This window comes from Sus scrofa, chromosome 7 (assembly GCF_000003025.6).
Source record: "Sus scrofa isolate TJ Tabasco breed Duroc chromosome 7, Sscrofa11.1, whole genome shotgun sequence".
Classification (NCBI taxonomy): Eukaryota; Metazoa; Chordata; class Mammalia; order Artiodactyla; family Suidae; genus Sus; species Sus scrofa.
In genome coordinates, this window is record NC_010449.5 from 269,887 (window position 1) to 285,514 (window position 15,628).

Below are 15,628 nucleotides of genomic sequence, written 5' to 3' on the forward strand. Positions count from 1 at the left end.
GAACCATGAGGTTGCGGGTTCGATCCCTGCCCTTGCTCAGTGGGTTAACGATCCGGCGTTGCCGTGAGCTGTGGTGTAGGTTGCAGACGCGGCTCGGATCCCGAGTTGCTGTGGCTCTGGCGTAGGCCGGTGGCTACAGCTCCGATTCAACCCCTAGCCTGGGAACCTCCATATGCCGCGGGAGCGGCCCAAGAAATAGCAGCAACAACAACAACAACAAAAGACAAAAAAGACAAAAAAAAAAAAAAAAAAAAAAAAAAAAAAATCATAAAGATGTGTAATCTTGGAGATTCCATCGTGGCTCAGTGGTTAACGAACCCGACTAGTATCCATGAGGACTCAGGTTCGATCCCCGGCCTCGCTCAGTGGGTTAAGGATCCTGCATTGCTGTGAGCTGTGGTTCAGGACGGCAGCTGCAGCTCTGATTCGACCCCTGGCCTGGGAACCTCTGTATGTTGTGGGCGTGGCCCTAAAAAGTAAGATAAAAGATATTTATTTTGTCTTTTTGGGGCCACGCTCACTCCTCTTCTAGGTGGGAAAACAGGAATAAAGACTAACATTTTAAAAATACCCCTTGAGGAGTTCCTATTGTGGCCCAATGGGCTACGAACCCAGCTAGTATCCATGAGGATGCAGGTTCAGTCCCTGTCCTTGCTCAGTGGGTTACGGATCTGGCATCGCCATGAGCTGTGGGGTAGGTCCTGGGGTGAAGGGCAGTGGGTACGGCAGTGGGCACAGAGGTGCAAACTTACCTCCGGCCTGTGACTGGCTGTGCCCCGTCTGGAAGCTCTGTCCCCCAGGTTCACATGACTGCTACTCAAATACTGGAACCCAGAGAGGACCCTAATACAGTAAGGGTCACAAGAATGTCAACCTCATGACCTAGCTCTGCCGACAATCGCTTCATACGTGAAAGAATCTATCCCGGAAAAACAGCTTTTTTACGCAGGTCTGCTGTCTCTGAAAATCTACCCCCATCTCTGCTCCTAAAATTTCCCTGAAGAACGCAAGACTAAATACAGTTAACATTTTTCTCCAAACCACCAGGTAAAAACTTGAAAAAAAAAAACATTTTTAAATTCATGCATAAAGACCAATTTTACTTCCAAAGACTTGAAGAGGTCTCGCCCCGTGTGAAAGATTTATAGTCTGTCTTTTCAAATCTGTATGTCACATCCCAAGACTGTCTCGGTCCTTAACCACGATTGTGCCTAGGGGGTTCATCAACGACAAGCCTTCTCTCCTGCAGTGTTTAGAGTCTAAATACAGATGTTACAATAGGAGAACCTGCCTGAATAAATAAACTCCATGCAGCCTTAGAAGGAGGCGCCCACAGAGATGCAGGCAGGTCACCACCGTGCTCACCTGCCGCTGGGTTCAGAGACGCATTCGATGAAACATTCACTCCAACAACAGAGCAGAGAGGCCTGTGGAACCACTGTCCCGCCCCACTGGTCGAGAGGGGGACCCTGCCCTGCTCTGCCCCTGCAGGACACACAGACACGGGGCTGCCCCCTGGCTTCTCCGAGGCTGCTTCCTCACACGCAGAAGCGATCCGGTCATGCACTGAGCCGGACCCTCTCCCGGGGTTCTTCCAGACCCCAAGGTCGTAATCACAAGAGGATGCCCGATGGAGAGCCCAGCCGACACGGAGGAGACCGGCCCCTCCTGGCATCATCCCATCACACATAACTAGGGCACTCAGTACCAACAGGGAGTCGACAGGAACAACCGCCCAAACGCCGCCCAACCCAGTATCAAGGCCTGACTTCCCAGAATCACCGAGTCCTCGCTCCTCCTCATCCCAAGCCCACCAAGTCCTGCCAAGTCCAGGTTCCCAAGAGCTCTCGAGCCGCGTCTTCCGCCACGTCCACGGCCTCCGAGCCAGCCAGACGTGTGACTTCACACAGCCCAGCCCATCAAGTCTCGCCCGTTTCAAAGGCTCAGGCAGAGCCACCCAGGCCTGGCACCTCCTCCCTGGCCTCAAGCCCTGCCACTCTGATGGCGGGGGACTGCAGTGCGACTTGGTCCTCCGCTCTCAAGGCCTCTGCTGGAGTCAGCCCGCAGGTACTTCTCACCCCCCAGGTTCTCTGCTAACACCGGAGCCCGCTCAGAGAAGTCCCCCCGCACCGAGGTCCCTCCCTCAGAAGACTGCCACAGCACAGTCACAACCTGGTGCTTGGTTATTTAACTCCGTGAAGGCAGAGGCTGTGTCTGTCCACCTGTGCTTGGTGTGAGACGCGGGGCACAGCGTGCTCAACACGTGTGTGTGATGAGATGACGGGAGTCCCACTGGCGTCGGCAGAACCAGCATCACTCCCGCAGCATCACGTTACTTCCCACACAAGTTCAACGTTCCCTAAGCCACACCACTGTCAACACTGCCGGTCAACCAGGAGAGAGAGAGAGGCAGTGAGAGGGCCTCTCCCTCCCCTGTTCTGTCCCTCACTCGGGCGGATGCTCACGGGGTGGGGGTGGGGGGCAGGTACGGATACGGAGAGAACTAAGCACCCCTCAACCGAGAGCGTCCCCAGAGCGTGTTGAGTGGAGGAGCCTGCGGCCTTGCCTGTGAGGTCCCGAGCGCAGCCCTCTCTGCAGTCGTGCATGAGCTGGAGGATCCATCGGTGCTGGGCCCCGATGCACTGCCACGCGGGGTCGCCGGGTGCGCGGAGGTCAGACAAGTACCTGAAACAGCAAGGCAGGGCTGCCTAGGTCAGCTTCTGCTGCACAGACACCATGCGGACAAAGAAAAGCTAGCAGGCCTTAAAATCTTTACTTTTTCTAAGAAAATCTAAACTCCTGTCAATTAGTAAAAAGGCACTCATCAATACTGGTCTTTAATAGTCAGTTCCAAAGGAAGCATGTTCAAATTTCTTTTCATGAATTAACAAACAATAAAACTACCTTTTAAAAAACTGTGACTTTATAAAAAGATACCCGTGAAGACAAAGACAACCTGCAATGGTCCCCTACACTTGCTGAGGTCGTATCTTTACACCCGCACTCTGAGCGCAGGTGAGCAGGTGGGTAGGTCCCCAGTCCTCTGGGCTGCAACATGGCCACGAGGTGGCAGTGTGGCTCTGCTTTCTATACAATCCAAACAGGGCATCTGGAACTCACCGAATAGAGGCATTGACCTCCAAAGTCTAAACTCTAATTCATGAGGAAGTATTTCTTTAGAAAATATGGTGTAGAAGAGTATTTTCCTTGGTGTTAAAACAGTTCTTAAAACATTTCAAGTCTTCCTTGTTTGTAAAAAACCCAAACCCGGAGAGACAACTGAAAAAGATTTCAGTCGAAAAATTTCTGCCCAACAGTATTCAAACTTCAGCCCTTCATGAAATACATAAATACAGCAAGTTCAATCCAATTAAATCAACTTCAAAAACTGGACTTACTGTCTTAAAATTACTCTTAAACCACAAGCTGTCTGCTGTCTTGGAGTTAAAGTTTTGTTCGAGAATAAACTTTAATTAACAGCGACAAGGAGTTCCCATTGTGGCTCGGCGGTTAACAAATCCAACTAGGAACCATGAGGTTGTAGGTTCGATCCCTGGCCTCGCTCAGTGGATTAAGGATCCGGCCTGCCGTGAGCTGTGGTGTAGGTTACAGATGCAGCTCGGCTCCCACGTGGCTGTGGCCGTGGCTGTGATGCAGGCTGCCGGCTACAGCTCCAATTAGACCCCTAGTCTTCGAGCCTCCATATGCCTCGGGTGCAGCCCTAGAAAAAGACAAAAAACAAAAACAAAGCTGTGACCCCTAAGCGCACAGGGACGCCTCTGGGCGGCTCTCCCTGTCTCCCCACTGCAGGCTATTTCCTGGCTCAGTCTCCCCAGTTAGCAGCTCATAAGACATCAGTCAGTGAACAGAAATTTGCCACGGCTCCAGGGAAGAGCTGCCACCACCACCGCGGGCTGCGCAGGTCAACAGAGACAGCTGGTCTCCAGGAGCGCTGGGCGGCCCGGGAGGGCCCTCCTCCTGCCTGCACTGTGACCCCGCATTTACAGGGGCCGGGAGGCTGTGTCTGCACTGAAATCGACTCACAGCCTCCCCAGGAAGAAGCTACAACCCAGCAGGTTCAGCTTGGCATACACAGTTCACTTCAAGGCTTTCAAAACCCCATCTGACGCTTGCCCTCACTCCGGCCTTCCTCTTCGATGCTCTGGAAGATGAGTACGACAAGGAGCACACGGGAGATCTTCCCCGTCCCGCTGGGGACCGTGTGAGCGTTCTCCTCAGCGGGTAACAAGCAAACGAGCTGCCCCTAAGGCTCCTGCAGCGCCTCCTCCTGGGGCTTCGCTCACACAGCACCCTCGGGTCTGCACCAGCATGAAACGTGGGACACCCCTTTCGGAGAACTGCTTCCCTCCCTTTCTCAACCACTGAACAGAACACGGGGGCCCATCACAAGCGCTCGTTCTTAAAAGCACAGCAAGGGACCTCGACATACCTTCCTTCAATACACTGACCAGGTCCTTCCAAAATTTAAGAATCATCCTCTTGCTACTATCTTATTAATGGGTATTACGTAAGAGTTCCATAAAGAGAGATAATTGTATTATCTCAGAAACTCTACAGTATCTCAGTTCAAAAGTGCAGCTTGCGCTAGGCTTTTCCTGGGTTAAAGGACTCAATCCAGGAAGTGCCCTCTTTTTAGCACGTGGCTTGAAAGTCAGTCCTCTCTCCAAACATCCTAGCTTAGACTATGACAGGAGTTACTGCTGTTTGCTTTAAAGTCGCGTATCAAAGAACACTTTTAGAAAGGCTTTTTTTAGAGGGAAAAAGGGAAAGGATGTTAATATTGATGAGCAGAGGCCCGGGATTTTAAAATCTGAAGTTTTTAGCCAGACTCGGACAGAACCGGCGACACAGGAGGAAGACCTGGAACTCTGGGTCTGGCTGGAGCTCTGGCCTCAGGACTAGGTGAGACGAGCAGGAACCACCAGGAAGCCGTCACCCTGAGCGGGTGGAACAGGGCAGAGGGGGCCAGGCAGAGGTCACCTGCCTTGAGCCCCTCCCTGCACAGCGGCAGTGAGAGCCGAGCCGCAGGCTCGCGGATGATGCCGCTGAGGGCGCCACCCCACCCTGGGGCCGCAGGACCCCTCGGAGTCCAAAGCTAACAGAGAAGTGCCCTGGCTGTGGTCTTCCTATTTATTAGTAATGAAACCTTACTTTAAAAAGATAACAGAACTGCTCTGTGTCTTCTCAAAGCTTCAAAAGTAAAACAACGTTTTAAAAAATAAGTAAACTACTTGACATTTGTATCACATTCTCGTGCTTTTCCCCTTAAGATGACAGGGGGAAAGCATTTAAACAGACGATTTAAAGGAATTTTTGTTAACGCCCGTCATGCTGTGGATAGTGGCATCCAGCAAGTTAGCCAGCCACAGGAGCTGCACGTGCGCTGTAGCCACATCAGGGGATCCTCCGCGTGAAGAAATCCCGCCCTCAATAAGGTTTCACAAATTTAATGGAATAAACATTCACAGACACAAAACACAATCAGTGAAGCAGCACGTGGGACACAGATCAGATGCCAACCAGCTGTGTGGCCAGACCGGAGTTCCTTCCCGGAACTCCAGCTCTTTACATTTTTTAAAAATGCAGTTGGATAACTAACATGCAGTTGACTTGCAGTATTAAATTTCTACAACTATACAGGCCGGAAAAACCCCCCGGATGCATTCTTTCCTCTGGAGGCGCTTAGAGCAAAGCAAAGGCTGGCTCCGAAGCCAGACAGACGGAGCCCCGCCCGGGCAGCCGGCAGAGAACAGCAGGGCCCAGACCCCCGGGGCGGCTGTGGCTCAGGCAGGACGCCTCTCGCCTGCAATGGCCAGCGACCGGTTCCAGGGCCCCAGGCCCTTGGCTCTCAGGCAACGCGGTCCCCGATACGCCGGGATGTCCACCGCTTTTACTGTCACCGCGATGTTTTGCAAGCAAGTATCCCACTTCCTTTTCAAGGAGAAAGGCTTTGAGCCACGCGCCCTGCCTGCCCCCCCACCCCCACCCCCCACGGTGTGACAGTGCGGTGGCCTCGACACCAGTCAGGGAGCCCCCAGCCCACCGGGGCGGGTCAGGGCGTGGACAGGAGGGGAGGTGTGGGCACTGCTTCTCCTTGCTGCATACTGGCAGGAATGAAGACGCCCACACTCGGTAGCACACAGAGAATCTGGCTGCCCGCACTTGGCGCCCTAAACGTCTGCTACCTGTCTTCGCTTTCACCCTTTCACCAGTCTCCCAGTTTCCCCCAAATGAACTTTAAGAGTTACATGACTTAAAAATTAAAAAATCATTGTTAAAAAAAAGCGTTACATGATGCACGCAGGACTATCCAGACATGCGCGATCTGTCAAGATTCTTGCAAAAGGTTTACCTTATGTAACGTTTTTGGTCATGTAAGGTTGATGGTGTCTCAAGCAACTTATCCAGAAGTAATTCTCTTAAAGCTTCAATCCGTGTTTCGACTTCAGCATAATCTATTTAAAAGGAAAGAATGACACGACTTACAGGATGAAAATTTTAACTCAAGCTATGGAAAGCAGAGTATGGCTGCCTTGGGGGAGAGAGGCCGAGTAGAGGAGAGGCACGAGGAACCTTCTGGGTGAGGAACACACTCTCCAGGGTGCGGGTTACCGGTGGGGCCTGTCAGACTCGCTGGCCTGCGATACGTCAGCCCTGCCTTTCACTGCATATCTTTACCACAATAAAAATGAAATTAGGTTTTCTGGGTCCTTATGGATTGCATTCACAAATTTAATCAAGCCCTGTGTGTGATATTTCTCCCCGTTACTAAGGCATTACCACGGGGTATTTTAGGCTTTTCTTATTTTCCATAACTCTAACCTTAGAGATAATTTCACAAGTTGTTTAGCTTATTTTAGATACAGTATCTATACAAATATCTGCAATGGAGTCTCTCCAGTAAAAAAGACCTTTGAATATAGCACCATGATTAACAAGCAGCACAGAAAGTCCGAGACTAAGCAATCCCACAGTTTTCACTCCATCTCAGTAAGAAAAGCCACGGTTATTTCTGAAGTAACTGTCTTCAGACAGAAGTAACTGTCTCTTTAAAAAGAGCACGGCATAAACAAAAGCTAAAACACACCTAACATTCTTTGCAGGATACATTCCACATTTTCCTGTAAAAGCAAAGTAGAAAATCTAGAAGTAATAAACAAATCTTACATTTCTTGAAAACTTGCACCTCTGTTTTTCCAAAAAGGGACTTGGCCTTTTCATAATCGTTAATAACCACATCATAATCACCCTTTAAAATAAAGAAACATTTTGGAAACGGTCAGTAAAGTTTAATGAAGACATTTGGTTAAGATAAAAAACATCTTAACAACTCTTTAAAATTTATGACATCCAAGACCATATGCACATAAATATGCACTCTACCTTTTGAATATTCCTTTCAATATTCAGAGGAAGGTTGAAAAGAAACTTAAATCGCTGGAGCACAGTGAGTGCATTTCTTGTGGAGTCTGCCTTGTCCTTTCGACCTAAGACTTCTTGAAATAATGTGTCCGCAGTATTGCTTGCTCCTATTTTAAAAGGACAGAGAAACTTAGATAAGAACTACTTAAAATCAGAAAATGTGTAACCAGGCAAAAGAAACAAAACATCAGGCTGCTATTCATTATACTTGATATTAAAACTCAATGACTTCTCTAAAAGTCAGCTATACTGGAGATCTCTTAAAATTTGCCTGCTAGGTCTTCTCACACGTGTGTACCAGTTAATGGCATCTGATTAAGAAAAACCATACCAAACAGGCTGAAATAAATTCTCTAATGTGAATCTACATTTACTCAGCTACTCTTTCCAACTTTACAGTATTACGGGCCCTTAGGTTACTTCATTAATTCAGACAAGAGGTTAAAATACACACATACACACAAGTGCGCACACAAGGACACTAGTTAAATTCTCCGGATTCACTATCTGCATATCTGTGATAGTTTTACAAAGAAAGAAATTTTTCAGAAAACTTGTTGAAAGAAACATTTTAGGCTTAATCTTACTTCTACATAAAATCATCTACCTACGCATAGCAGGCACGAAACATTACATAAGCAATTTAAAAGGTCAAGCTTTTAACACACCATTAATATTTCCCTTAATCAGATAATTCTTACAAAATGATGCACAAACTGAACATTTTATATATACTTTTTTTACCTTCAAGATCTCAAACTGTATGAATCACTGTAATGAAAGGGTTTATCTAAAGCAAAGTCTACCCTGCACAAAAATAGCTTTTTCAACTTGTGAGTTATTTTTAATTAGCCACAAGGAAAAGAGGGAAAAAAAGATAAACTTTTTTCTGGCTGTTTGATCACTACTCATAAAAAGCTTCTGTATTATCTGGTCCAATGACTACAAGCAAAGATGGAAAAAAATGACCTCAGTCTCACTGGGGGGCTGGCCTGCCACATTCTCTGGCCCACACTGTGGGGGGCCTGAGTGTTAAAAGTCATCTTTGTAACATAACTGTTTTATCTAAATAGAGTTTAAATTCTGTTGAAATTTATAGGTCTGATATAATAACTCCGTTTTGTCAAGATAGCTGTTTTTACCACATGCTGTTCACCACTGAAGTTCTACGCTAAGACGAGAAAAAAATGCACAGTCCCCTCTTGCTACCAAATCACATAGTGGTGACTAAATGAATACTGGAAATCTGACTAAGATTAAAAGCATTTTTCTTGGAAGAAAACTATTATTAAGCATTTATTATTTACAAATATAAACTTCTGAGGCATCATAAATGAATAGATCCATGAGTGGGGGACTGAGTATTTTGAAAAGCTTGATTACTCATGTTTGAGCTGTGGATACTAAACCCTCAAGCACTTTTTTTGTACAATAAGGGAATTTGGTGCAAAAATTGTAAGATTTCAAAATTAGAATTTTCTCATCTTATGTTAAAGACAATTAAAAAAAAATACCAACTAACGATTTTAAACTCCCCTAAAAAGTATGAAAACACGCACAGGTAGAAAATCCACTTAAAATTAAATAAAATGTAAGCATTTTATACAGAAAAACTTATAGGCAGAAATTACAACATAAAATATACCTTTGTACAGAAATGTATACATACAATTTTAATTTATGCACAGAGAAATTATGTTATGAACATACAAACTTAATTCATAGATAATGTCTGTCCCTCAATCACTCTCCTGTCGTGGACGTTACGGCCTCAATTAAATGCGGGGAGTTCGTAAGCTCTGAGTGTAACTGGGTGATTCGATCCAATGACAAAATAAAAGAGTGAAGACGGAGAGACGTCACCTGCAGCTCTGCCAGCCACGCTCGCCGCGTGGACTCTGAGGCGACCAGGAAGGGGGGCAGCTGCTGCCTCCAGGATCGGAGCCGCAGGCGGCCCCGCACGCAGCGCCCAGGGGGGTGGGCGGCCACATGCTGCCACCGAGAGGCGCGGTCAGGCAGCCCTGGGCTCGTCCGGGCCTGCAGGCGGTTGCTTCCCCTCGTGGGGACAGTGCCGTCCTGGTCTTGATGGCAGACACACACCGGGCCTGACAGCAGCGACACTGGCCTCAGCTGGGCCGGCAGCCAGCGAGGTCTTCCTCAGCGTGAGGAGGCGCAAGGATGGACCTGGGCCCCGGGGCAGGTGCGGTCAGTCAGAGGAAGACAGACGCCGCCGGCATCACGAGCCGTGGCGCCTGCAAAACTGAGCCCTTGGACACAGGGGAGGCGGGTCAAAGGGTCCCGACCCCCGGCACCAGGAGGACTGGGTCTGGGATGGACGCAGGGCACCGGGAGCACAGTCACAACACTCTACTGCAGCTTCAAAGGCTCTTTGATGCTCTCGCCCCAAAGAGATGGCACTGGGCGGCGGGGGGTGGTGGTGGGGGTGGTCACGTGGCATCACATGCGTGAATCCCCCCGGCACTCTGTGCACCTTACACCCGCGATGGCGCTTGTCACTTGCGTCTCCCCAGAGCCGGAAGAAGCCGGGCAGACAGGTCTCTGCACCAGTCAAACTCACACCTGCCGATTGACCTTACGTCTCAACAACGAAAAAAATGGCCAGGAACCCGTCATCTAGAAAAGCCAGTCATGTACTGCTGGTGCCTGCTAACGGCAAGCATGTTTACTCAAGTAGATACGAAGCCCTCTCTTGTCCCTTTTGATGGCACTGGCCCCTGACACCGGGGCCACAGACGCGATGTGTTACCTGTGCGTCTGCTTGGTGTGAGCGGGGGCGGGGGACAGGATCCCAGGGTGGATGAACTCTGAGGTATACACTGAAAACGGACACTTAAATTCACAGCAAAACCAGGACACAGAGACCCAACAACCCAATGCTGTGTGTCTCACTCCTCTTAATAGGCTCCAGAAAAGAGCCACAGGAAGCCACCTGGAATGGGGTGACATTACATGAACCACGTATCACCAGAGTCACCCCTGCTTGTTCACAGAGCCAGGCCTGGGGTTCCCGGCACCAAAGAGTGAGCCCACAGCCAGCACTTTGCAGGAGAGACGGGGACAAGGCACCAGCACTGCTTTCAGAGCTGTCATTCCCACCTCCTCCCGCCTGGGTCTGGGAAGTGCACCGGGGTGGCTGGAAATCAATGGCAACGGGAAAATTTATGCCAAGGCCAATACTGGGTTCGTTTTTCTTTCCTTTTTTTGGAGTACCGGTTGTTTAAACATTTACTCCTGCGCAAGAGTCAGCTCCTTCGAAAACGGGACCTTCACGGGCAATCCTTAGTGTGTTCAGCCCTCGGTCTCTCTTTTCGTTTCACACGTAGCACTTGGGGAAATCGTTCAATCCTGGCGACTCTCACGTCTACAGCTCAAGATGTGTCCTCTAGCTTAAGAACCATCTTCACTAGACAAACAATTTTTTTTCGAATTCACTTATCACAAAGAAAGCCTTTCTTCTTAGCCAACCACAGATGAACTCCTGTTTTCCCAGGGAGGTGATTCACTCAGCCCCTTGCTGTTTATAGGAGACCCCAGGAGAGCAGGTGAGACATCCCAGCATCATCCTAAGGGACCGTCTTAGTCCTTCAATGAACCCTGCCAGCAGAGCTAGGGGTGGCCATCAGGACTTGGGGTGCAGGAAGAGAACCCGAGGCCGGGGGTCAGACTTCAGCACGGAGGATGGCGGAGGAAAGATGCCAGGTGGACAATCAACTCGCAGGCCCTGGGGTTACCTGCCTTTGGGAAGAGCTGTGAAAAAGGATGACAAGAACGAAGACGCCACAGGAGGAGCCAGAAAGTCTGAGCATGCAAGGGCCCCTCCTGCCCAGGAGGAAGCAGGGCTAAGGGGCTTACACAGCCAATATCCAGCACCTGCTCCGTGTGGATGCTGCTCTGCAAAACTTGCTATTAGTTCTTCTAAAATCCTGATGGTGCTAAGAGCATGTGTTAATTCTTAAATCATTGAAACCTGCTCACGTACACCCACATGAACAGGCACTTGCTGTTATCTGCATTTTACAATGCAGGCACTGAGATACAGCGAGGTTATTCAACTTGCTCACTGGGGCACAGCTGGAAAGCTGTGGGAGCAAGGAGGACAGTGGCAGTCTGACGCTGGGGAATCACACACTCAGAAAGTGACAAATCAAACCAGCTTTTCCCCTCTACCCCCTCCTCGTGCCCCAAAGCTGCTCCTCCCTCCGCAGAAGCAGCCGGAAGCCCGGAGGTCACCAGGACTTCGCTCTTTTTCTTACTCCCACTCCACCTGGTGACCAAAGGCTCACTCTGACCTCATGACCTCTCTGGCAGAAGGCCCCAGCCCCGACCCTTCCATCTGCACTGCGCACCTCTGCCGAGCCTCCCCCGGTCTCTGACCAGTACTCTGCCAATCCACTCTCTGGACGGACAGCAGAATGATTTTTAAAAGTTCACAGTGTGACTTCCTTACTTCAGACCCTCCCTTGGCTCACCTTAGCCCTAGGACAAGGACAACTTCCACAGCACGGCACGGAAAGCTCGTGACGGGGACCTGGCAGCCTCGCCCCCACTTGCGCACGCCGGCTGCACTCAGCCCCCATCCTGGACCACAGCGCCTCCACCCCGAGGTCAGCGCCTTCCTCCCCCCACTGCATGCCCGGCGGGGACACCTCCGGGTCCACTGGTGCCCACCAGCCAGTGTCCCTTTGCCTGTCTGTGTGCTCTGCCTCTTTGAAGGCTCAAAGCCCTCCCTGCCACCCTCGCCACCCCACTTTTGGACGGGGTGCCCTATGCCAGCCCCAGGACTCCCACCAGCCAGGTACCCTCACACCACAACTGAATCAGCTGCCGCCCTGTCCCTCCCTGCCTCCGGATCGTCAGCTCGCAGACATAAAGTGCAAGTGCCATCCTCCTCCCCCGCGACAGAAGCAGCAGGTGCTCCATCAGCACCGACAGAGCAAGGACCAGACGCCAGCCCTGAGAAGCAGCCCCCAGGACCCTGTCCCCTGAGGGAGGTGGGACAGCGCCGGGCCCACCTGCGGGGCCGTGACCAGGCAGCTGAACCAAGCGAACAACCCTAGCAACACATCAACGGGAAGATGAGCCATATTCTGTGACCTACAACATTTTTGTTAAAACATTAAAAACTTGCTTACTGTTGGTTATAAATAAGAAAATGAAAAAAACAGGTAAATTTTATAATTTTTTTTGGTTTTTGTGGCATATGGACATTCCCAGGCCAGGGGTCAAATCCAAGCTGTAGCCACAGGCCTACGCCAGAGCCACAGCAACGTGGGATCCGAGCCACATCTGCGACCTACACCACAGCTCACGGCAACGCTGGATCCTTAACCCACTGAGCAAGGCCAGGGATCGAACCTGCAATCTCATGGTTCCTCCTCAGATTCGTTAACCGCTGTGCCATGACAGGAACTCCAAGGAATCTACTTTAAATAAAATATTTACCCCAGAAAGTCCTTAAGTAGAGTCTCAAAGAAGTGACATTCACATTAAACCTAACTTAACCCCAAAAGAGTAAACTTCAGCAGAAAGTTGAAAGGACACATTTCTAGAAGAAGTTTGTGCTTATAAAGGAATAATTTCCTTACAATTTTATACCCTAAGTCCCAAGGGGGAATTACATAAACTACTGAAAAGGAAAAAAAAATTATGTTACTACCTATGCCAAGGCTTCCATGTGAAACAGATCATGATTTTTCAAATTCTCAATAAATACCTATTTTCCTCTACTGATGCAGTGAGATACCAGTATGTGCCACCTTGTTTTGTTTTGTTTTGTTTTCCTTCTCCTTTTTCTTTTTACAGCCACACCTGCAGCATATCAAAGTTCTTGGGCCAGGGATTGAATCAGAGCTACAGCCCCAGCAACACCAGATCCTTAACCCACCGAATAAGGCCAGGAATCAAACCCACATCCTCCCAGAAAGGAGGTCAGGTCCTTATATATATAACGCTCAACCACAAGTTACTAAAAGAGTCGTTTTAAAAAAACAGATATCATGATTCGATAGCAGTTTCTCCAGGGAAAATAACATCCTGAAGCAGAAAACACCCTCCAAGACCATTTTAAGTACTGATCACACCACCTCTGGTAAGGGCTTATCTGGGCTGGATTCAGAATACACCCACCTGAACAAAGCTGGTGACTGCTTCTCAGGTAAGAACAAGGAACAAGGTCAATTCTCAAGGCAAAATGATAATAACAACAACAACGACAACCAGAGCGGAAAATGCGAGGTGCTGGCGAACTCATCAATCCGGCGATGAAATCCAAGAGCTCAAATTCTACTGCCAGGGACAGCCTGTATCACATGGAAGGGTCTCCCTAGAGAACTTTATTATCAGAGGTCTCCGGGTCTGTGAACGGACACTACAAAAAAGCTCAGCAAGTCCTGCTGATGGAACTACATCCAGCTACAAGTACAGAACTAACCTGGCATCCCCACCCTGAGTTCACAGAACCACCAAAGACCTGACGATTGCTTAGCTCTTCTTAACCCTGCTTCCCAGGGAACCGCGTGCTCTATGTGCTTATGTTTAAAAGCAAGGAGACTGCCCTGGGTGCCACTGCTCCTTGTCAGAAGTTTTTCTACATGTGGGGAAGAGAATGACTTCCTGCTAAGCCACGAATACCACAAGAGGGACCGCTTTACCTGATGAGTTTCTTCTCAATCAGGAGGGAAGGAGCCAGGAGCTCGAACATCCAGAAAAAAGAAGGGGAAATGGACAGACCCCCACTGCATGAATCAGCTTCTCCTGGCCTACAGTTCTGATTAAATGTCTCGGCAGCAGAAACACTCAAGTATGCAGCTGCCTTAACTTTGTTTTGGAAAAAGGCAAGGCGTCAAAAAAAAGCAAAGCATTAAAAACCAGATGGCAGCTCAGTATCTGTCATTCATTCTGGCTGAGGCTGTCTGCATTAACAGCGGCCGATGCTTGAAGACGGTTTTAGGCTTTGGTCAGTGACAATCATGGCTCCTGCCTCAGAGTGCTTCCGTCTTCGATGATGCTACGTACACGCTGGCCCCCTTTATGGTGGTGGTTTTGCTTCTTAAGAAGTATACTGGCTTGTTTTCAAATGATGATTTCTCATTTTCGATGTTTTTTATTCCCCTTTATGTTCACTAAGTCATTACTACCTAGAAATAAATACTGAACTACAACTCACTGCCTTGTTAGAACTGTATCAGAGCTTATTATAAAGCAGTTCATAAACGGTCTGGGGTAGTAGGTAAAACTTACTGTTCAGAACATTCTCCAGCTTCTGCGTCATGGATCCTTCTACTTTTTCCGTTCCATCTGCTTCCAGTTTTTGATGGATGGCTAGAAAAAACATCCGGTTAAAATGTAGGCTATTTTAAAGGATGGGAAAACATTACCTCAAAATGACATCTTTAAATAGCTTTAAACATGGTCATATTTTCACTGCTGAAAAGAAGCACAAACATGCAAAACTCTGCAAAGTAACCAGCAAACACTAGTCTAAGTCATGGTGGTTTTATCTATTAAAACAGTGCGTAGTACACATACTCGGTCATCCGATCATCAGTACCAAGTGGTAAACATGGTTGAATTAAAAAAGAAAAAGAGGAGCTCCTGTCACGGCTCGGCAGTAACGAACCCAACTAGGATCCATGAGGACACAGGTTCGATCCCTGGCTTCGGTCAGTGGGTTAAGGATCCGGCACTGCCGTGAGCTGTGGTATAAGTTGCAGAAGCGGCTCATATCTGGCGTTGCTGGGGCTGTGGCGTAGGCTGGCAGCTACAGCTCCGATTGGCCCCCCAGCCTGGGAACCTCCATATACCACAAGAGTGGCCCTAAAAAAAAAAAAAAAAAAACTAAGTAAATAATCATTTAATTATTAGGTAATTAATATCTTTGATATCTGACAACAGGAAAGTCTTTCTCGGATTCATCATCTGCAAAAAAGAAATACTACTATTTCCTGTCTAACAACCTTAAAATATTTAACTTCAGTCTTGGGACATAACATGACAAAGTACATGTTATTCATGTTCTACTCTGGAGATTCTCAATTCTCTGGAGGTTCTCAATTAATATCTAGCAACATCTACCAATACATCAGCTTGCGGACGTACAAATTACCCTGGAGTTTTTGCTATCACTGCTGCATGTCTAAATGGTCCTGATAAAGAACATAAGGAA

At 48.6% G+C, this 15,628-nt stretch overlaps 1 protein-coding gene across 16 annotated transcripts in view; it reads right to left on the minus strand.

Annotated features, from left to right (window-relative positions):
• EXOC2 (exocyst complex component 2) overlaps nucleotides 1-15,628 on the minus strand; it is a 146,392-nt gene that overhangs the window by 74,808 nt on the left and 55,956 nt on the right. For all 16 annotated transcript variants that reach the window (XM_003128146.5, XM_021100094.1, XM_021100105.1 and 13 more), the window contains 5 exons: nucleotides 14,704-14,784; nucleotides 7,405-7,550; nucleotides 7,189-7,270; nucleotides 6,374-6,476; nucleotides 2,567-2,685 (listed from right to left, as the gene is read on the minus strand). In XM_003128146.5, coding sequence (XP_003128194.1) covers nucleotides 2,567-2,685; nucleotides 6,374-6,476; nucleotides 7,189-7,270; nucleotides 7,405-7,550; nucleotides 14,704-14,784 — 531 coding nt within the window. The remainder of the gene's footprint in view (nucleotides 1-2,566; nucleotides 2,686-6,373; nucleotides 6,477-7,188; nucleotides 7,271-7,404; nucleotides 7,551-14,703; nucleotides 14,785-15,628) is intronic.